Source organism: Prionailurus viverrinus, chromosome F2 (assembly GCF_022837055.1).
Source record: "Prionailurus viverrinus isolate Anna chromosome F2, UM_Priviv_1.0, whole genome shotgun sequence".
In the NCBI taxonomy this organism is placed as follows: domain Eukaryota; kingdom Metazoa; phylum Chordata; class Mammalia; order Carnivora; family Felidae; genus Prionailurus; species Prionailurus viverrinus.
Window position 1 is genome coordinate 37400708 of NC_062578.1, and position 24382 is coordinate 37425089.

General features: G+C 35.4%; 1 protein-coding gene across 3 annotated transcripts in view; it reads right to left on the bottom strand.

The window, feature by feature from the left end:
• Positions 1 to 5490: 5490 nt before the first annotated feature.
• Positions 5491 to 24382, bottom strand: part of NBN (nibrin) — a 51672-nt gene continuing 32780 nt past the window's right edge. For 2 of the 3 annotated variants that reach the window (XM_047841829.1, XM_047841828.1), the window contains exons 11-16: positions 23649 to 24093; positions 17793 to 17864; positions 16497 to 16652; positions 14573 to 14686; positions 6874 to 6923; positions 5491 to 5672 (exon numbers count right to left, since the gene is read on the bottom strand). In XM_047841829.1, the coding sequence (XP_047697785.1) occupies positions 5642 to 5672; positions 6874 to 6923; positions 14573 to 14686; positions 16497 to 16652; positions 17793 to 17864; positions 23649 to 24093 (868 nt within the window). In that variant the 3' untranslated portion in view covers positions 5491 to 5641. Of the gene's footprint in view, positions 5673 to 6873; positions 6924 to 14572; positions 14687 to 16496; positions 16653 to 16676; positions 17668 to 17792; positions 17865 to 23648; positions 24094 to 24382 lie in introns of those variants that run through there. The other variant, XM_047841830.1, reaches the window with a different exon arrangement.

Sequence of the window (24382 nt, forward strand, 5' to 3'; positions counted from 1 at the left end):
GAAGAAGCTCAAAACACCCACAAGAACACATTAAATAATTGAATAGTCAAAAGTTGAAGACAAAGTAAGAATCATAGGGTGCCAGGATGGCTCAGTTGGTTGAGTGTCTGACTTTTGACTTCAGCTCAGATCATGATCCCAGGGTTGTGGGACTGAGCCCCTGTGTCGGGCTCTGCACTGAACATGGGGCCTAAGACTCTCTCTCAAAAAAAAAAAAAAAAAAAAAAAGACAATCTTAAAAGCAGAATGACAAAAGTCATTTGTTACTTACAAGGCAACCCCCTACAAGATTATGAGAATTATTCATCAGAAATATGACAGGCCAGGATGGAGTAGAAAGACAGATTTAAACTGCTAAAAGGAAAAAAAAAAGTGCCAATCACAAATAGCCTACCCAGCAAAGTTGTCCTTCATAATTGATGGAGAGATGGAGTTTTCCAGATACAAAAACTGAAGTTTATGGTCACTCAACTAGCTTTACAAGAAATGTTATAGGGACTTCTTCAATCTGAAAAGAAAGAATGGTAATTAGTAACAGGAAAATAAAAATCTCACTGGTAAAGGTAAATACATAAATTGAAAATAATGTTGTAATGGTGATAGGTAAATCACTTATAAATCTAGTACGAATGTTTAAAGACAAAAGCAGGGATGCCTGGGTGGCTCAGTTGGTTAAACATCTGAAACTTGATTTCAGCTCAGGTCAGGATCTCACCGTTCTTGAGTTCAAGCCCCATGTTGGGCTCTGCCCTGAAATCATGGAGCCTGCTTGGAATTCTCTCTCTCCCCTCCCTCTCTCTCTGCCCCTCCCCTGCTCTCTAAATAAACATTTAAAAAAAGATGAAGGATTTTGTAAAAAAAAAAAAAAAAAAAGTAAAAAAAAGTACATACAATTTGTTAATAGTTACACAAGGTAAAAATATGTAAATTGTGACATCAAAAACAGCATAGAGGAAGAGTAAAAATGCAGAGTTTTAGTATGCATTCAACTTTAAGTTTTTTATCAGATTTAAATATACTGTGTGTCTATAAGGTATTTTAAGCCTCATGGTTAACACAAAGCCAAGAATCTACATTAGATGTGAAAAAGATAAAAGGAATCTAAATATACCACTACAGAAAATTATCAAATCACAAAGGAAGAGAGCAAGAAGAAAGGAATAAAGGAAAATATAAAACAATTTAAAGAAATTAGCCAGGTAACAATTAGACAAATGACAATAAGTTCACACATATCCATAATTACTTTAAATGTACATGGTATAAATCCTTCAATGAAAAGACATAGAGTGGCTCAATGGATTAAAACAAAAAAAAACAAACAAGACCCAACTACATGCTGCTTATAAGAGACTCATGTCAACTTTAGGGACATACACAGACTGAACATGAAGGGATAGGAAAAGCTATTCCATGCAGATGGAAACAAACAAAAAAAGCAGTAGCTATACTTAGATAAAATAGACTTATATCCCGAGTGTAAAAAAGCAAAAGATCATTATATAGTATTAACGATCAATCCAATAACAACACATAACAGATGTAAATACTTATGCACCCAACACAGAAGTAGGATATATATAGGCTATAAATATATCCTATAATATATGGGATAAATTTAATAGACTTGAAGGAAGAAATGGAAAGCAATACAGTAACACTAGGGGACTTCAATGTCCCCATTTTATGTAATGGATAGATTTGACAGAAAATCAATCACAGAATATGGAGCTGAGGTGATGCATGAGACTAGATGAATTTAAACAGACATTTACAGAACATTCCATCCAACAGCAGCAGAATATATATTCTTCTCAAGCACACATGAATATTCTACAGGGTAGGTCATATATGTTAGACCAAAAAGTCTTAAAATTTTTAAGATTGAAATTCTTGTATCAAGCATCTTTTCTTATCACAATGTGAAACTAACATTCAATTACAAGAAGAAAATTGGATGGAACTGGAGAGTGTGATGCTAAGTGAAATAAGCCATACAGAGAAAGACAGATACCATGTTTTCACTCTTATGTGGATCCTGAGAAACTTAACAGAAACCCATGGGGGAGGGGAAGGAAAAAAAAAAAAAAGAGGTTAGAGTGGGAGAGAGCCAAAGCATAAGAGACTGTTAAAAACTGAGAACAAACTGAGGGTTGATGGGGGGTGGGAGGGAGGGGGGGGGTGATGGGTATTGAGGAGGGCACTGGGATGAGCACTGGGTGTTATATGGAAACCAATTTGATAATAAATTTCATATATTTAAAAAAAAAAGAAAATTGGAAAACAAATAGATGGAAATAAGGCAGCACACTACTGAACAACCAATGGATCAAAGAAGATATCAAGAGAAATGAAAGTACCTTGAGACAAATTAAAGCATAAAGAAAGCATACCAAAACTTATGGGATGCATTCTAAGAAGAAAGTTCATTATCAGTAACTGCCTGCACCAAGAAACAATAAAGATCTCAAACAACCTAAATTTATACCTCAAGGAACCAAAAAAAATAAGCCTAAAGTTAGTAGAAGGAAGGAAACAAAGATCGGAGCAGAAATAAATGAGACAAAAATACAAAAGATCAATGAAACTAAGGTTTTTTTTTTTTTTTTAAGGATTAACAAAACTTTAGCTAGACTTAAAAAAGACACAAAAAAGTTACATTAGAAATCAAAGAGAAGACATTCCAACTGATACCATGTAAATATAAAGGATCATAACAGAATATAATAATGATAGGCCAAAAAAACTGTAGAATTTAGCAAGAGTGGGTAAATTGCCAGGACTATACAATCTAAATATGCAATCATAAAGATACAAAATATCTGAATAGATTAAGCATTACTAAGGAGATTGAATCAGTAATCAAACATCTTCCCAAAAAGAAAAGCCCAGGACTAGGTGGTTTTACTGGTGAATTCTACAGAACATTTAAAGAGGAATTAAAACTAATCCTTCTCAAACTCTTCCAAAACACAGTAGCGGAAAAAACACTCATTTTGTGAGGCTAGCATTATTCTGATGGCAAAAGCAGAAAATTACACTACAGGAAAATACAATTACAGGCCAGTATCTCTGATGAACATAGATGCAAAAGTCTTCGATAAAATATTAGCAAACCAAATTCAACAATACATTAAAAAGATCATATACCATGACCAGGGATACAAGGATGGTTCAACATTGGCAAATAATTCAATGTGATACTTACCTTTAAGAAAATGAAGAATACGAAAAAAATTAAATAAGAAAATGAAGAATACAAACCAGTCATCTGAATAGATGCAGAAAAACTATTTGACAAAATTCAATATTCATTCATAATAAAAACTCAACAAAGTAGGTATAGAGGGAACATACCTCCACATAATAAAGCCATTCATGACAAGCCCACAGCTAACATCACACTCACTGGTGAAAAGCTGAAAGTTTTCCCTCTAAGATCAGGAGCAAGACAAGGGTGTTCACTCTCACTATCCTATTCAACATACTATTATTAGAAGTGCTAGCTAGAGCAATCAGGCAAGAAAAAGAAATGAAAGGTTTCAGAATTGGGAAGAAGTAAAATGGTCTCTATTTACAGAAACATGATTTTATTTAAAAATACTAAAGACTCAACAAAAAAATTGTTGTATCAGTGAATTCAGTAAAATTACAGGATACAAAACAAAATTAACTTACAAAATCAGTAGCATTTCTATACAGTTAACACCAAATTTTCTGAAAAAATAAGTAGATCCCATTTGAAATGGCACCAAAAACAAAACACTTAGGAACATTAACTAAGGAACATTAACTAACTTAGGAACAGTAACTAACATTATCTACTCTTAAAACTACAAAATACTGATGACAGAAACTGAAGATACAAATAGAAAGGTATCCTTTGTGGACTGAAGAATTAGTATTGTTAAAAGTGTCAATACTACTAAAAGGCATCTAAAGATTCAGTGCAATTCCTATTAAAATTCCAATGGTATCTTTAGGATACCATTGTAGGAGTATTGTAGTAGAAAAAGCACTCCTACAATTTATATGGAACCACAAAAGACCCCAAATAGCCTCCCCCCCAAAAAATCCTAAGAACAAAACATTAGGCAACACATTGCCTTATTTCAAGCTAGATTATAAAACTATAATCAGCACAACAGTATGGTACTGATATAAAAACAAATACATCAAGACAAATATAGAATCAAGATCCCCAAAATAAACCTAAGTATATATGGCCCACTAGTATTTGCCAAGGGAGCCAAAAACACTCAATGGAGAGGGGTCTCTTCAATAAAGAGACTGTTAGAATTGTTATATCATGACAAGTGCAATTACATCAACCTAAAAAGCTTCATCAAAAGCAGCCATCAACCAAACAAAAAGGCAACTTATGGAATGGGAGAAAATATATGCAAATCATATATCTGATAAGGGGGTAATATCCAAATATATATATATACTCAACAGCAAAAAACAATCCAATCTAAAAAACAAGCAGAGGAGCTGAATAGACCTTTTTTCAAAGAATATATACAAATGGCCAACAAGTACATGAAAAGGTGGTCAACATCAATAATCTTCCATGAGGATCTAGCAATAGTACATTTATTCCTTTTATTTTGATGGGGGAGGGGGGCAGCAGGAAACAGGCAGAGAGGGAGAAAGAATTCTAAGCAGGCTCTGCACCAGCAGTACTGAGCCCAATACAGAGCTTGAACCCACGAACCATGAGATGATGACCTGAACCAAAACCAAGAGTTGGACACTTAACCGACTGAGCCACCCAGGCACCCCAAGACTATTACAATTCTAATGTACAAGGTTGTCTTCATACAAAATTTGAAAAAAAGACTTTTTTCTTACCATCTCCCTTTAACATGGAAGACAATCTTATCACTTACACTTCGCAGGTAGGAAAACTAGGACTCTAAGAAGCTCAAAACAGAGGTACACCCAGCTCAGTAAGATCACCAAGTAAGTCTTCCCATTATACGAGCTTGAAGAAGTCTTTCATATTGTCTTTTCTAGTACTAGAATGATATGTGGTGACATCTTCATCACGGAAATCCATTTCATTTGGGTCAGTTCAGCTCAAGGAAGGCTATGGTATAGTGGGGGGGGGGGGGGGGAGTATGCTCTGATACGTGTATGATCTTCCAATCTATTCAGCAAGGTGCAGAACAGTGTATATATTATGCTATCATTTTTGTAGGAAATTACTGAAAATATGCATAAGAATTTTAATAGGAAATCTCCAGAAAGACTCATAAGAAAGAAGGATCATAGTTGTTTTTTTTTTTTTTTTTTTTTTGAGGGGAACCAAGTAGCTAGACCAGTCGTAGAAGGGAGACTTTAATTTCTTATTCTTTTATTGTTTTAGCATTTTGAATTGTGACTATGTTAAGTATTCAACAACCACATTTAAAAATGAAAAAATTACCATAAGACATGAGATGACAAAGACTGGAAACTGAATAATACTGTCACACACAAAAGAAATGGGAATTCTGTGCATTTTATTCAACAAATCTAGGGCCTAAAACATTTGTAATTTAAATCTCTTCTATGTACTTTATGTATATATTCTAGAGGAAAAGGACATAAATGCTTGATGGAAATGTTTTCTGTGACTTCTTCATAAAATCCTCAGTTATCTTCTCCTCCTTACATTAGGATTGTATCTGCAAAGAAAAAAATAAAGTTAAAGCATTAGATAAATGATGGCATTTCTTTCACTTTTAAAGTTAAAGAGCTTTCAAAATATAGTTACACTCTGGCAAACAATGAGCATGCCAATTTTATCCTTAGGATCATACATTGAGCACTGATATTTTTACTTTCTTTTGTCCTTTTGATGTTGGTTAGATGAATATTTGGTAAAAATAAAACAACATCAACAATAACAAAAAGTCCTGTAAAAGCATTAAAATAATTAATGAAAACAGTTCAAAACTAAATCTGTTTCCACCTTTCCCAGTATGGCTTCAGACTCCTCCAACTCCCAACTAAAGTATAACATCTGCCTAAGAGAGTATAATGAGCCAAAAGTAAGACTTATTTATAAAATTTTCTCCTACAGTATTTCAACAAATTTAGCTGGCAACCATATATTCTCCTTTAACTACTTAAAAATCAGCACCATATGTCACCATTTTCACCAATGATATATACTGTTAATAATAAAATTAAAGAATCAAATTGGCTGCAAAACAAACTCTGAGACACAGTACTTCTCGGTTCTGTCTTTAAGTAAATTTGGGAAAATGTTATTCTCCCCTAGCCAGTATCTACCTACCAGTAGGAAAAGTAATTTTATTTTATACTATTTGTGAGTATTTGAGAGCTAATTATTATAAGGTTTCTGGCCTGCAGGAATGCTGAAAATGTGTTAGGTCAGAATTAAATTATAATCACCCATTATAAAGCCTCTCAACCTCCCACAAAAACCTGATTTGAAACTCTAATCCAGCCTCTTGTTTTTATGCTTGTGCCAACTAAAACTAAACAAATGCTCTGGTATTTTGTCTTAACTCGAAACCCATTCATTCATAATTCTACTCAGAGCTGAAAATCTCACAAATGTATCCAGCCAAATTCACCCAGTGCGGGACCCTTCTTTTGCATGAATGCCCCCATACAAATTTTAAATATCATGTGATACAGGTTCAACTGAATCAACCCCAAACCTCAAAGACATATCTAGCAAACCTAATTAAGAGGTGCTCAAAGTAAAAATACATACATTAAAAACAAAACATTATTTAGGTGAAGGGACTAAACGTCTATTTCTAAAGTCAGAAGAAATGAATATTTAATCTCTATGAGTAAAATGGCATTTTATATACATCTCAAAGATTCAAGAGAAAACAAATTAAACTTTACCTAAAGAGATCATCAGCAAGTGACTCTTCTTTTGCATGTTGATTTTGAACCTGTCAAAATTGACACAATATCAAACATTTGTTTAACAACGAATGTATGGTTCATCAACTGCTATATACTGGGTAGTCACAGTTATCTTTGAGATTTCAACATCCATAAGGTCACCAGGTTTACGAGTTCTTGCCTCTATCAGTATCTCCCCCATTCACCAGATCCTCTCCATTTTCACTTTCTGCCAAAAATTCTGCAAATGTTCTCTAATTAAACAGCATTCTCCAGTTAATCCCTTCCCAAAGGCAACCGATATAAGTATATATTGCTAGCTTATTGAGTTTTTAAATATTTTTTTCCAACAAAACGCTTTAAAAAAATTAAGTGTTTTGAGGTCACAGGACTACTGAAGGGGCTGAGATGGCAAAATCTACCCCCATCTTCAACCAGAGCAGCCTCCAGCTGCAATGGTTTTCTTCCCCAAGGTCCCAAGTCAGGCTCTGAGGCTGATGCTTAGTTACTTCACTGACAAAAGTATTTTCAACATAAACTTGCCAAACTCCTAATGCACTGCTGAGAGGTAGGAACAGAAAAACTCTGTGCTGGGTCCCTCTTTCTAAAGTGTAGCTATGATCCTACCATGTGCCATTCAAAACCCTTCAGTGACTTCTTCCACCTACCAAAGGAAACACAAATTCTTGAGTTTGACCCTTAAAATGGGAAAAGACCTTCATAATCTGGCTCCATTCTACATTCTCAGTCATTTCTCACCTCCCTCTTCACAAACCCTGTATGTCTGTTAAAACTCAATCACAAAACAACCAACCAACCAGACTCACCTCCCAACAAATATCTCATCCCTCTCTGCTTTTGTTCATATTTTTCTCTCTGCCCAGAAGATTACCTCTTTTCTTTCCTCTTCCCATATCTGACGATATTTCAGTGTGCATTCATTCAATAATAATTTAGGGCCTACTATGTGCCCAGGAACATGTTCACCTCTTTACCAATGATTATCCAATCCTCTTCATTTAAAAATAACATCTGCTATGAAGAACCCCCATAAAACTTCAGCTCTACAACTCAGATTTGTCGTATCAATTTCCACCCTGTATCATATCTTCCCTAAAAGACCAGAAGTTCCTTGAATGTACATACTGTTTATTTTTATGTTAATAACTTACATTTGTGTATTTCCAGACACTATCTTAAAAGTCTTTATTAAAAAAATCTCATTTAATCTTCATATAACTTCATTACTACTATTAGACTATTATCCTAGTTTTAACCAATAAGGGAACAAAGAGTTAGGTTAAGTAACTTAAGGTTGTCGTATGAAGAACAGGATTTGACCAGGTCTTCGTAAGTAAGAAGAGCACCACCAGGTCTTAACAGGCTATTACAGAGCTTCTGAATCTGTGGAAAGGGCCTAGATGAAGGACTTGCAGGGATTCTTCCAGAATGGTTTTCTATTCATACAGGGAAATATCAAAATGAAATTACATCTTTCCACATTTTCTAATAGGTATAGCAGCACATAAATGGGAAGATAATGATTTTTATCAAGGAGCTGTCAAAAAAAGTGGCTGGTATCATTATCATAATTATCCTTAAAGGCTTCCCGGCAGGGGATGCTAATTTTAAACTTATAATAAAGAACAACTGTAAAGAAAAATCAGCTTTATTTTATGTGCCTTAGTAGAAACATTAAGTAAAATAGTATTAAGAAATAGAAATCCTCATATTACTGACATCTTTTTAAAGGTTTGGGAGAATTACATCTCCAGTCTTTCAAAATTCCAATCAGGTTGGATAATGTCTCAAAGAATTATTATGTTTAATGCACAGAATGAAAATATCCTAAACTGAAGGAAACTCCAGGAACAGATTCAGTGATTATGAAAACAAAGACTGGTCTACAGCAGAAGCACCAAAGGAAGAACTGACAAAGAATGAAAGAAAGGCAAAAGATACTTAAGAACAGCGGCTGGGACCAGCCTGGGGAAGTATGATGTCAAAGCAGTAACATACTTCTATACAGACAGCGTAGTTGCACAACAAAGTCAACTCTTATTATCTTAAAGAGTGAAAACAACCTAGTTCACCTAAAATTGTTCTAGCAAAGAGAGATTTGGTGGAATAAATCTGGAACACAGACTCTACTAATTCTAATCAAATAAACAAAAGACCGAAAAAAGTCAGCAGCTACACTGTCATTCTCTCAACCCTCCCTGTCCAAGAACAAGTAAAACCTTACAGCCATAATAATCAAGGAGCCACAGCCTTGAAAAAAGTGGCCTGCAAAGAACCAAAAGATTGATGCAGATGTTTCTAACACTGCCCCAGCACATGAAACAATGCCACAGAACTAAAACCAACCTGAGAATGCTTACCAATACTCCAATTTTGGGAAAAAGCAGCCTGAGCAGGCAAAAGAAAACACCGCTGGTGGGCTGCTGGGAAGGGACAAATGGCACAGGGAAGTGAGTGGGACTAACACTGACCAGGCACAGGCGCCACACATCCCTGACAAATTAGGTAAACAACCTAAAATGGCAGGTGATTGTCTTCTGGGAGAAGATACGCTCCCTGGTACACATTTAATTCCAACCCCAGGAAAGCGATGCACAGGTCCAGCTGAGCCTTTCCTTTCCTGGATTCAAAGTCTCCAGGCAACAGAAACCAGATGCGACATGCACTGCAGCCCCGAGCACACTGCCACACTGACGGTACAGAGGCACAAGGGTCATTCCGTTCTCCACCAGAAAGCTAAGAGCTCGGGTAGGAGTAATTTCAACTACATTCACTTTTTGCCTCACAAACTGTCTTTAGATAGTAATCCCTGCATAACGTAGCACAGGATGCTTCGCAAAGCAAACAGTATCTGGACAGGGTATTGTACTCCAAACAGCTGCCAAGATCATAGAAAACCAAAAACTACTCCACATACTAAAGGGGAAACAAAGGACAGCAACTGGAACAGAACGTGCAAAATAAATGAAGAACTTAGTCTGCAAGAAATAACAATCCAAGGATCAAAAAAAAAAGTTACTAAGAACATGAAAGCAATAAAAGGAGAACCAAAAAGTTAGATGACAAAACACAATGACAATGAGAAGGGAACAAATGTTAAAACACTGAGACCTATTAATAACACCATTTCAGAATCAAATAAATTAGAAATAGCTAACACTGACTCTTTCCATGGTTATAAATGCTTTATAAATAGCATCTTACTTAATTCTCACAAAAATTCTGTGAAACGGAGGTACTATTATTATTCCCATTCTACACAGGAAGAAACACAAGCATAAAGTAATCAAGTAATCCACCCAGGGTCATATAGCTGACGAAGAATAACACAGACACAACTGAAATGTGAATTTTTGACACAGTGAAAGAGCTTAAGAAAACCACAGGGAGTGCAGAAGAAATTGGTATAGAGAGTAAAGGTGATGTAATAAAAGCATGGTTACATCTTAAATATACAGAACCCAGCAAATAGAAAAATGCTTTCAAAGATGTAACAGAAGAGTTCCTTGAAATAAAAAGAAATGCATCTGCAGATCAAAATAACATACTGTATTTCAGGGAAAACAAATGGAGAACTGGGAAACACTGAGACACATTCTCACTGCTTCTGACTTGCAAGTGCAAATCACCTTTAAAAGGGAGGTAAGAAAGGACTGTCAGAAGATGGGCGGGGGCAGGGAGAATGGAGGAAGTACAATCTCCTCACTGTTGACAGCAGGGAGCCAAAAACCATCGAAAATCAAATAGGCAGTTTGAAACAAATACTGATTCTAATCTGATAGTGGTTTTTTTTTTTTTTGTATCTATCACCCCTTGGTCTTAGATGCATCTCAGAAAACAAAATATCTTGAGAAGAAACATTTGCACAAATTCAGCAATGCTTTCAGCTTTACTTTCTTCTATCGATCCTCCCCTTCTCTTGCACTCTGTCCTAGCTATTACTCCTCCTCAATAAAGAGACGTCTGGAATAGTTTACTGAATTTACATGGGTTATTTCTGGACTTCAGGATTGTAACCTCATCATTATTTTGGGCAGTACCATAATTCTTTGAAATGCACATTTTAAATAGTAAGGCCATTTATTCTTTCAAAAAAGAAAGGAGGAAAGATGTCATTTTCATTCTTCCATTTTTTGACACTACATATCCTAAGTGACCTTGAACAACCTCCATTTTTTAGTGACCTTTGTAACAACTTTTTAATTAAAAAGCATTTTTAAAAACAAATTGCTAGAGACTACATTAAACCCACGATGAAGAAGAATAAAAACCCTGAGAAGTTAACAACACAACCAGCTTTTGCCCTCCTCTGTGGGTATCCACAAACCATAAAAAAACTGGGCTCTGCCTTTGATGTCTGCAATGGGTGATGAGTGATATGAGAGAAAATCAAAGATGAGGGATCTAAGAAAAGACTCCAGCATTTAAGGGAGAAAAAGGAATAAAGTCTACAACACAAAAGAAGATAAGAAAGAAACTTGTCTGCCTTGACCCTAGCACAGGGTGAAGGAAAGAAAAAAACTATCAAGTTTATAATGACAAGCTGGCCTTCACTCAGGTTTCTGAGTACTTTAGGTGATCCTAGGAATTAACTACCTAGGTAATCCAAGAAAATCGCCAGCTGAGGCTAAAGTGGTTTCCTAGTAGTAGAACAAGACTGGCAGACACAACATATCTTTTCTGGAGGATCAGAACTCAAGGAATTCCCACAGATCAAACTACAAGGAAAATGAGTGGTTCACATAAAAAGATCACAAAATATGTACTTGGAAACAAGGCTCCATAGGAGATGATTAGCACAAACATAAATAGCAACAAGCATTTTAGGCACAGAAAACAAAAGAAGAGCTTACAAATATCAGCAGGGAACAAGATTTAGAAATGAATGAAACAGACATCCAAAATTGAAAAAATACAATAGGCTAAGTGAAAACTTAATGAATGGGTGGGAATACCAACTAGACAGAGTGGAAGGGAAAAGTACCAAACTGGAAGACAATGTGGAGAAGTTACCAAGAAATAAATTTCAGAGGAAAAAAAAAAAAAGATAAAATATATATAAAATAAGATAAAGAAAGGGATATAAAATTGTAGAGTTCAGGGAAGAGTTATTATCCTCACCCCTCAATTGCCAAGTGGCCCTACTTCAAATAGCCTGCTGAGACAACCTATCTGGAGCCCACCTTTGGGTTCCAGGAGGACTGGACAATCAGGCAATACAAAGACTAAGAAGAAAACATTCTAACCCTAGAGGAGGCCTTTGATTATCTCTCAATTCAATAGTCCTATGTTTCTGAAATCTTAACTTCCATGCAGTAACTTCCTCTATGGCAGAAGTTGTCCACTTTACTTAATTTTATTAAATTCTCCAGTTAAAAAAAAAGTCAGGGGTTGAAAGAATTATGAATCAGGTAGATGGTCTTTTTACATAATATCCATTAGGACTCAAAACACCTAGGAAGAAAGTAAAAAAAAGAGAAGCATAGGGGACCCTGGGGGGGCTCAGTTGGTTGAGCGTCTGTCTGACTCTTTATTTCAGCTCAGGTCATGATCTCACAGTTCGTGAGATCGAGCCCCATGGGACTCTGCAATGACAGCATAGAGCCTGCTTGGCATTCTTTCTCTCCCTCTCTCTCTGCCCCTCTCCCACCCCCATGCACATGTGCTCTCTTAAAAAATTTGAAAGAAAAGAGAAGCTTATTTTTATAATCTTTCCTGTGAGTTCTCATTATAGCAGTATATAAATATATACAGCTGTTATGTGTAAACAGTGAGTTCTTGAAAATCACATTCTAACATGGAGAGCTGTAAAGCAGTTTATAGTTTCCCAAAAGAGCAATGTCATAACTGAGATTTGGTTTCCTGAGACTTAGGCAACATATTAGTTGTAGATATGATCGAAGACATGCCATAAGGCAAGTATGCGAAATTATAAAACTTTAAAGCAATTTCAAGTATCAAAATTATGCTGCTGATCCTAGTTTAGGGTTTTGAACATGAATTGATTGTATTAAGTACCCTACTGTAAAGTGATAGGAAGACACACTCTGACATAATATGTACTTGATCAGAAATCTGTATGTTTGAACATATAAATAAAAATGAAATGAAAAATGATTGGGATTTGCTTTAAAATATTCCAGAAAGAAAAATATTCCAGAAAGAAAAAAAAGTTGAGAAAGGCAACAGATGAAGCAAGATGTGCAAATCCTGATATTTGTTGAATCTGTGTTTGAGGTTTGTTTCATTCCTCTCTTTGTGTATGTTTGAAAACTTTTCATAATTAAAAGTTTAAGAATATGAACTAAATGTAAATAATTACTACTTAATAATCAACCAACATTATTTAATGATTTCTCTTACCTTCTTAAAACTTAGACTCTGGGGAAAAATGAGATGGATCAGTAACAACTGCCCATGGGGAGGAGGCATTAAGGCAAGGTTCTCACAGCAAACAGTTGTCAATAGTATAACTGGCTTGTCACCATCGAGATGGTATGTTCATGTATCATTGAACCAAAGTGTGAAAGTGTAACTAGAGAGAATGAAGTTGGACTCTAACCTTACACCCTTTATGAAAATTAACTCAAAATCAAAGATCTAAATATAAGGGCTAAACTATAATACTCTTGGAAGAAAAAAGGGAAAAAATCCTGACATTTGATTTGGGAACGATTTCTTGGATATAATACCAAAAGCACAGGTAAGCAACAACAAAACGGATAAACTGAACTACATCAAAATTTAAAATTTCTGTGCATCAAAATACAAAATCAACAGAGTGAAAAGGCAACCTAGAGAAAGGGAAAATACCTGCAAATCATATATGTGATAATAGGGACTAATATCCAAAATATACAAAGAACACCCATAATTCAAAAACAACAAAAGATAAACAATCTGATAATCAGAAGAGATTTTTGAATACATATTTCTCCAAACAAGATACACAAATGGCCAATAAGCATATGAGAAGACGCTCAACATCATTAATCATTAGGAAAGTGCAAATCAAAACCACATTGAGATTCACACCAGTTAAATGTACATCAAAAAAAAAAAAAAAAAAAAAACTAAATGAAGTGCTAGAGAGGATGTGGAGAAACTGGACCCTTGCACATATCAGTGGGAATGCAAAATGGTGAAGTTGCTATGGAAAAATTATGGCAATTCCTTAAAAAATTAATATACAAGAAAAAAGAGATACAATAGAAAAACAGGAACAAGGTAATACTAAAATAAGGACTGAGAAATTCTCAGAACTGCTGAAAGATAATTCCAGATTTGGAAAGCCCAGTTCATTCACATACTATATATAACTGATATTACTTGTAATATCCCCCGTATGACTGTACAACCATCTTTTAACAGTTATCTTTTAGTATTCTTTTATTTTTTGCTGGTTAAGTCTCTGTTCTCTCCTTTACATTAGGATGTAAACTTAACTCATTTGTCTGGGTCCCATCTTTTTTAACTAATAAATCTAAAAGTCTCTAAAGAAGCATTATGCAAAGATACAAATTAACCTTAATGCTCTGTAACTCAGGAATTTTCCTTAATGAATGACCTTAGGCCAATTATCTTAAGTTTGGTTTTACGAAGGATGTGCTCTAAAGAAACCACAAGGGACCAGAATGTAAACCAAGCAAGTTACTAGGCCTCACTTCCTACTAACCTCCATTTCCTGCTTTAACCACTCGTCTAATTCTGTATTCTTCCGAGCATGATGAGCTATTAGATCTGATCCTCCAATGATGTGTGGAAGTTTTCCTGCTCCAGGAAATATGACCTGTTAAAAAAAGTAAAAGTAGTAAGATTAGGGGCAACTGGGTGGCTCAGTCAGTTAAGCGTCCAACTCTTGATTTTGGCTTGGATCATGATCTCACAGCTATGAGACTGAGCTCTGTGTCGAGCTCAGTGTGAAGCTTCGAGCCTCTTGGGATTCTCTATCTCTCCCTTGCTCTTTGCCTCTCCCCCATTGACCCCCCTTCAAAATAAACTTCAAAAAAAATTTTTAAAAAAATAAAATTTTTCCAAACTGCTTTCCAGAAGTTTGTACTACTTTATAGCTCTTGGCCATCCCTGGGCCAACACGGATTGCTTTATCTTTGGTAACTTCATTAATAAAAAATATGTATCAGGGGTGCCTGGGTGGCTCAGTCGGTTAAGTGTTTGACTCTGTCATTTCAGCTCAGGTCATGATCTCACAGTTTGTGGCTCTGCATTAATGGCTCTGCATTAATGGCACAGAGCCTGCTTGGGATTCTTTCTCTCTCTCTCTACCTCTTCCACGTTTGCATGTTCTCTCTTAAAATAAATAAATAAACTTAAAAAAAAAAGTATGTCTTTTGAATTTTGATTCAACAATGAGACTTGGTAACATGACACTGAACATGAAATAACCATTCGGTTAAGAATAACCCTGTGACGGGGTGCCTGGGTGGCTCAGTCGGTTAAGTGTCCGACTTCGGCTCAGGTCATGATCTCACGGTCCGTGAGTTCAAGCCCTGTGTCAGGCTCTGTGCTGACCGCTCAGAGCCTGGAGCCTGTTTCAGATTCTGTGTCTCCCTCTCTCTCTGATCCTCCCCTGTTCATGCTCTGTCTCTCTCTGTCTCAAAAATAAATAAACGTTAAAAAAAAAAAAAATTTTTTTTAAAAAAAGAATAACCCTGTGGTATTCATGCGCTACACCTGAGGGATGGAAAAGAATTAAGTGGGTGCCATCTAATGGGAAGTATTTCCATCTTCCACTCTAAGTAGAAGAAAGGGGAGTTCAGAACCTTTTACACATTGTCATAGTAAGCAAAAAATTAACAAATGTTAATAGTAGCTCACATTAGAGAGGAAAAGCTACAATACCTCATAGTCACAGCAAGAATCAAACAGATCATATTCTAGTGAAAGGCAGTCTTCCACAGAAACCACTTTTGAAAAAATTAACTGTATTCTAATTAACTGCTTAAGCAAAAGGTAGTAGTAAGTAGTAGGTATGGAACAAGAAGCAAATATCCCAGCAATAGACAACAAAATACAGACTGGATCGGAAATATCCTTTTAGTCATATTGACAAACTAAATACCTTATCAGTTCCTAAAAAAGAAGAAACTCTGGCTGATGGTAACACTCAGGTACATATTTATATTTTTTATATATACACATAACAGTAAAATGCCTACTTTTCATTATTTAATGTGCTCAGTTATTTTAAACAGATCTATTATCTTCATAAAGTCCTGAGTTAAGGACTTTCAGGTCCTTTCAGGTAGCCAGAGATCCTTATTATAAGTAGAAGAACCCTTTCAATATAGCCTAAAGCCTGCCCCTTAAGGTGGAGAAGACCAGGTAAACAGCACCCTTTAAAGAATTCAGTCTCAATGAAATTTGTTTCCATGTATTCTTTATATACTCAACATATATTTATTCACATATTCATTAACTGTCAGTTTATGTTCTTACTAGAATAATTTTAACTGTTTTAAGCAGAAGAAATAGTATCAGTTTTCAACATGAACCGCTTTTACTATTTAGCATCAACAGTATTTCTAAAAACATTTCAAACGCTGCCCTCTGGTGATACTGTAGTTAAAGGAATACCATACCTTTTTGAATTTCTTGAAATTCTTTAATTGACCATAATCACTATTTACACAGGATGTATTTCTGGAGGTAAAGTTACTAACCACCAGTGATCTAAATTCAGTCAGTAACACCTTCCTTGGAAACATATCACCATCACCCTGAAGCTCATCTTTGATCTTAAACGGGGTTACGACGGATACATAAGCAGAAAAGATAAGGAAAAGAAAATTACTTATTTGGGCATCTACAGAAAAAGTTCAAATACCTGAGGAAAAAAAAAACAGTAAAAAAAGGTTTATTTCTGGCACCCAAACTCTGTATTTGGAAATCAAATCATAACTACTTCAAAACCAGAATATTACTTACTCAAATACTCTATACACTCATCTATGACAGAAGACTAAAACTATTTAGCATTTTTAATTTAGTAGCTTATTCCAATGAATATCATCTCAATACTTCATCTTCTATATATTTTCTCAGCAAGGAATCTGTTTTGTCTACTTATCATAAAAACCATGAACTAACATTAGTGTAACAATCTGTTCTACAAGTTCTCATCTACTATATTTAAGCTTCCTTGGATTTTCAGTAACATTATTTTTCACATCTCCAAAAATTATTAGTTCTGGACACACTCATTACTCATTAACTGAAAGCCATTTTTTAATTGCAGATTGACAGTATTAAATCAGCCTGAAGATTCCTTCCTGTTACTGGATGAGATTCTTTAGGTAATTTTCTATTAACCAACTAGTTACATATCAACATTGTCAGAGCAACTCAAGGCTGACCATCTAAGTTTTTTACTCTTTTACTGCCTATTCAAATGGAAGTTGCTAACAGGGAGAGAAAGAAAAAAAGTGGAAAGTCAAAAGACAAGGTTCATCTATTAGTGACAGAATGTAATTAGGAACTCTAATAAATTAACAATGACTTAATACTTTTGTAAATGTGTTTTAGCATTTAGAAATAATTCACATCCATTCCTCTATCTGATATAAATGATCACCCTGTTGGAAAAGTGCTGACCTGATTTTATAAAGACCTGAGGTCCATAAATGTGGAAGTGACTTGTTCAGGATCAAACATTTATGCAGAAGGCAGGGAATTATACTCAGGCTTTTCTCTATCCTCTTTTTGGTATATCATGATTATAATATGATCAAATTATTCCCAGAGTAAGCGTAACTATGAAATAGACCAAAATTACACAAAGGGAAATAATGAATCCTAAGAACGTAAACTAATAGTAATTGATCAGATGTTGCTCATTAAGTCAAATCTTTATAAAAATTAAAGAAAAATTTCCTTACAGATAGTTCTTCTTTAGTTGACCACAGTGTATCTTTCTTGAACTCACATTTCTTCCCAATTTCATTTTCTTGCTAAAGAAATAAAAATACTGTTCATAGAAATTATAAAATGGCAACTTTAAAAATATTCATGTTCTTGACCCAGTTATTTGATTTTCAAGTATCTTTCCTAGAAAAGCTGAGAACAGAAATCTACGTAAAAAAAGACACTGCAGTATGAATTACAAGAGCAAAGAGGACACAATCTAAGTTCATACCAGTTATTTTACAATATGAGACGTGACCATAGTATAAATGAGTAAAAATGGCTATGAAATTACATTAACAGTTGATTCTAAGTTTGCAGAATAAAAATTAATAAATAAAATACAATATTATCTATGGTTATCTACAGATGGTAGGTAGGATTATCAACAAATCGTTATGTTTTGATTTTCTATATTTCTACATAGCTATGTACTACTTTTATACTCTAAAATAGAAACATTTTTAAAGGATTCTATCTAAATTTACACTTAGTATTTAATTTTAAATTGCCCTTAATCCAGGAAAAAGGAAATAGGGTTACTTTAATTACTCAAGATATATGTCTGCAATAAAATGCAAACTGCCTTGTAGTTTCCTTCACATCCAATATCCAGACCAGGTTCCAGACAAGAGGATATTACATAGATGGCTTTCTGACAATTTCAGTAAAAACTATAATCCCTTGAGTACACTAGGGGAGCATACGATTTTACATCAAATTTTCAATGATTCAATATTAAATTCAGAAAAACTGTAATAAAAAGTTGGAAAGGACAGAAAAACAAATGTACATACTTTGTTTTTGCTTAGGGACTAAACAGAGTTAATACTTTTATCAATAGTAAGGTTAAAAATTTATACTAAGCCTTTTATTAGTATATTATATATTAGTATATTAGTATATTAGTATACTAAGCCTTATACTAAGGGCACTATACATGTGCCCTTTCACTACTTTCATATACATCACCCACTGCAAGTTAATCACAATCAGAACATTTTACACCCCTGCCCTTTCTCCCTTATACTGCCCCACTCCTTCAAACTTGCTCATCCTCTTGAGCAGTTATTTCCCATCCCAGAGAATCATGTTACAACCCACCCAAGCACTCAAACTCTAAACTTGGGAATTATCCTATACTCTTTTCTTCTCTCTCCATTTCTCATGCTGAGTCAATCACCAAGTCTTGGAGATTCTTTTTTTTTTTTTTTTAATTTATTTATTTTGAAAAGGAAACAGAGTACAAGTTGGGGAGGGGCAGACAGAGAGAGAGAGGAGAGAGAGAATCCCAAGTAGGCACTGCACCATCAGTGCAGAGCCCAACACGGGTCTCACACCCACAAACATGAGATCATGACCTGAGCCAAAATCAAGAGTTAGATGCGTAACCGACTGAGCCACCCAGGCGTCCCTGGAGATTCTACCTTTTAAAGGCCTAGCAAACTTATCCTCTCAGACAGCCTTTCATGTTAGCATGCCCGATGCCTGGAGTAACTGGATAAATGAATGTCATTCTAAGAAAGCTGATAAAAGGAATTGCCAAAAGAGCAGAGTAGCCCTACATTTTCGTCCCAGTTCAAAACCTAGCTAAGCAACCTTGCCAAGTTACTTAATACCTTACTGTCAATTTCCTAATCAGTTCAATGTGTATAGTACTGCTTCACTGCAGAATTGCTATAAACAGAATGATGATATCCAGTAAGTGGTAGGTATTACTACTAGGTTTTGGAAGATACTGTAGTTAAAAGAAGTGGAAACCTTAATTTAGAACAGGAGGGTAGAATGAGGTGAAGAAAAGATGCTCTGCACTCAGTGGGTGCTATTAAGAAGAGGAAATGTTAAGGATGAGTCATGTTTGTATTTTGTGAGACTACGAAACTGTAAGGCCGCGACACAGGCACAGCTGTCATATATATAAGGATAAACTTCTAGCAGGAATATCTAGTCACAAGCTTTCTATTTCAGCTTATAAAAAGTATTATAAATGTGCTAGAACCTATATTTAAATCCCAAAATAGAAAAAGAGTGGTTCTATCATCAACAGATTTTAGAAATCTATCTAAGGAATCCAATGTCAAAGAGAAGTTTCACATTTTTGCCTTAAAATTGCATTAATTTTTTTTTTTTAATTTTTTTTTTAACATTTATTTATTTTTGAGACAGAGAGAGACAGAGCATGAACGGGGGAGGGGCAGAGAGAGAGGGAGACACAGAACCGGAAGCAGGCTCCAGGCTCCGAGCCATCAGCCCAGAGCCCGACGCGGGGCTCGAACTCACAGACCGTGAGATTGTGACCTGAGCTGAAGTTGGACGCTCAACTGACTGAGCCACCCAGGCGCCCCACATTAAGTTTTTTAAATGAAAGGATTAAGAATTTTTTTCCTGATAATCACTTCCACAGCTAAAAAAAGTAAGTGCAATTCCTTTATTCCATGAACATCTCATCTACAAGGACTTTCCAACAACAAATTCTTAAAACGATAAAAGTGAAAAAATTAAAAATAATCTCCCATTGTTTAAGGTTGATGAACTGCATCAATGTCAACTTCCTGGTTGTGATACTGTACTGTAATTATACAAGATGTTACAATTAGGGGAAACAGGATGAAAGGTATACTGGATCTCTCTATATAATTTCTTACAACTGCATGTGAATCAACAATTATCTCAAAATAAAAAGTTGTCAAAAATTATCTTACACTGAAAGCAAAATAACAGGCTCTTACTAAATATGTAGAGTGTTAGAATACAGTGACTGAACTTTTAATATACCCAAAAGTATATCACAATCAAATCACTATTCACCCTCCAGAAGATTTCTGTAATTTTATTTAGGATGTTATAAATTCTAAAGTAGTAAAGTAAGGACAGAGGAAATTATGCTACAGAACCACAGAACAAAATAAAGTAACTGTATGCCCTAGTATCAATATACAGCACGTAAAGCTCAGCTATTAAATGAAAGGTCTTTTCAGATACACAAAAGACTGTTTACTAAATCCCGTATCACTGGTGTATAATGATCACTTCCTGTCTCTCCCACTCTAGGATCAAATGCCCAACCCTGAGTGACCATGAACCCTGGGAGAATGTGCAGTCAATGCAGAGTATTTCAGAATATTAACAGCCATACAGGAGGGGCCAAAGAGTTCTGCTATTAAAACCATAACCATTTTCAGACAGAGCTGTAGCCACTGTGAACAGTGGACCAATCTGGGATAGAAGAAAAAAAAAAGGCTATTAAAAAAATGAAAGCATGTAATAGCACAAGACTAGAGAAAGAAAATAAGAACATACCAGAGAAAACTAAAAATGAGTACAGAAGGAAAGATACACTGCAAGGGAAATGCATTTCCATGGTGTAATGAAAATAATATAGAGTCTAACTTTCCAAAGATTAAATGCTTATAGTATTAAGTAGTCTGAACACAAATTTTGGAATAGTCTGGAGCTAAAATAACATTGTAAATTCATAATACAAATAAACATACCTTTATAAAGAGATACAAATTTATTAAATGTAGTTAGGAAATCATCCCTTGGACTTCACCAATACCACATGAAACCAACGTGAAGTTCCACTCTAGTGGAAATTGCTAAGCAAGTAACTTACAGGATATATAAACCACTTGGTTCAAGTAACCTCTTCTGTAAAGTGACAGCTAATCTTTGATAATAAAGAACCTCCCTTTCTCTGAAGTTCTCAATTTGGCTAAACAGGATCTCACTGTCTATTCTTTCTTCCTTATCTAATGCTAAATTTGTTAGGGACAGCAATGTGTCAAGCTTAAAACATTTCCCATACTCTCTTGTAGACTAAAGGTGAGGGATAGGGAGTCATGCAGACCATTACTAAATTCTGGCTAATAACCAAAGTTATAAAGTGAGGTTTCTGAAAGAGCTCCTTAGAATGTGAGGGGGAACTTAAGTGGAGAGGCCTTTTTACCCTGTCCCCTTCTCCACCTTGTTCTTCCTCCCTGGAAAGTTGACATGATGGCTAGAGGTGCCACCTAGTAGAGAGAAAAAGAGACACCTAAGAAATTAATACCATGGAACTTCCAAGCAGCTTTGGTTACCTACTTCTGGGCTTATTTTATTATTTTTAAAAATTTACATCAAAGTTAGTTAGCATATAGTGCAACAATGATTTCAGGAGTAGATTCCTTAATGTCCCTTACCCATTTAGCCCATCCCCCTTGCCACAACCTCTCCAGTAACCCTCGGTTTGTTCTTCATATTTAAGAATCTCTTATGTATTGGGGCGCCTGGGTGGCTCAGTCGGTTGAGCATCCGACTTCAGCTCAGGTCACGATCTCACAGTCCGGGAGTTCGAGCCCCGCGTCGGGCTCTGGGCTGATGGCTCGGAGCCTGGAGCCTGCTTCCGTTTCTGTGTCTCCCTCTCTCTCTGACCCTCCCCCGTTCATGCTCTGTCTCTGTCTCAAAAATAAATAAACGTTAAAAAAACAAAAAAAGAATCTCTTATGTTTTGTCCCCCTGGGCTTCTTTTATAGGAACAAAAGAACCCTACTTTATTTAAGCCACTGATTTTAGAATTTTTAAAGACAGCAAAAGGAATTCTGAACTAAAAATGAGGGAGCATTTTCTGGGAAGAAAACTGGATGTATCAGAATCTTTGGGGATTTTGGTCTGGGTATCCATATTTTTAAAAAAGCTTACCAACTGGGGTGCCTAAGTGGCTCAGTTGGTTAAGCGTCCGACTCTTGATTTTGGCTCACGTCATGATCTCGTGGTTTGTGAGTTCCAGCCCTGGGTTGGGCTCTACTCTGCACTGATGGCATGGAGCCTGCTTGGGATTCTCTCTCTTTCTCTCTCTCTCTCCCCCTGCCCCTCACCACTCTCTCTGCCCCTCCCCTGCTCACATGCACCCTATTTCTCTAAAAATAAAGTTCAAAAAAAAAAAAAAAAGCTCACCAGCTGATTCTGATGCATCTGATCCACAGAAAGGCATTTAAGATTCACTCAAAATAAACTAACAAATAATAAGGATTTTCTCTCATAGGAAGATGCCAATATATAGGCTAAACAGGACACCTACTTTGTTTTCTCAACAGTAGTTACAGATTTACAGTGCTTGATACACACTAGGTTAACAAATACTTATTAAATCATTATACCTTCCAACCACTTAATCTTTATCCTTTTACTCAGTCCTGTTCTTATGCAGTAGCCATTTATAGGAGGGGAGTGACCACAACCATGAACAAGAGTAGAGCTAATCAACCTAAATGAAAGATCAGAATATTATATTTTTACTTCATCAGGTCCATGCTCTCACCTAATGACCTAACTATTCTACAGAAGCGGGCAACTTAGGCATAAAATACAAAATAATCTGAAGACTTTTCTTAGATCAAAGTGGTAAGACAAGTTATTGACATTCATGAAAATAGGATATTAAAGACCAAAATGAAAATAAAAATTCCTACTGATGTTATACCTGATTTATCTAACAATTTATTTCATAGTTTGTTTTACTAACTTTCTTCATTTTTGTATGTCTGCTTGCTCTATTAAGGCATCTCCTATACTTACCATCAGTGCCAAAGGTCTCATATAATAGTATAGTAATAATACAGCCTGGAACTATATTAATCATGAACAACAGTTTGTTGTCATTTATTATATACTGTCAAAGAAACACTATTTTTAATATTTACCTTATCCACCAACAAATCCTTACACTTAATACTGGGTGCTGAACACATGAACTTTTTCAAGGAAACAGTGGATGCTTCTACTGTCTTAAATTTCTTTTTAATCTTCTAAGTTTCTGTCTGTGATACTTCTCATTAAAAAAGGTTACTTACAGATATTCTGTTACTTTCTGGTATTGCTTCATCATAATTAAAAGTGCCATTTGTTTCTATATCCAATCTTGGCCTTTTCCTAATATTGACATCTTCCTCTTGTTTTTGAACTTTCACTCCAATTTCTAACTCTGGTTTTGTGTTGAGTAACTCTTCCAATATTTCATCTTCAATGGCTAAATCATCAATTTCTTTTCTTTTTTCTGATCTTAGTTTGTCTGTAGAAAGAGATTCATTGGCAGAACTTTTCACAGTGGATTTTAAATCTGTATCTGTAAGTAAGTTATCTGGTTTCTTTTCCAGAACCTCACTCTGAAGTAGAGACTGTTCCTTATTTTTCCATACTGAGGGTGGAGCAGGTTGTGTCTGTTCTAACAGAGAACAAGACATTTCTATTCTTGCTGATTTGGGTGAAAAAATTTCTTGATTTTCTTCATCTCTTTCCCTTAGATTTAAAAAAGGAGAGAAGAAAACAAAACAGAAAATGAACGCAGCGGATATCTGGCAATATTCACTTCCTCCCATTTAATGCACAATATTCTTGTTTTTATTAATATTACTGGGAATAAAAAAAAGGACATCTGAAAAAAGTACATAATTCATATAGACTACTGCTTTCATAGGACTGCCAACCCAACGGCTAAAACAATAAGGAGAAGTCTATCTTCTCTGCTAAGGCAGCAGTAGCTAATAAATCAATGGAGAGGAAAAGGTAGGAAGACATAAAAATACAG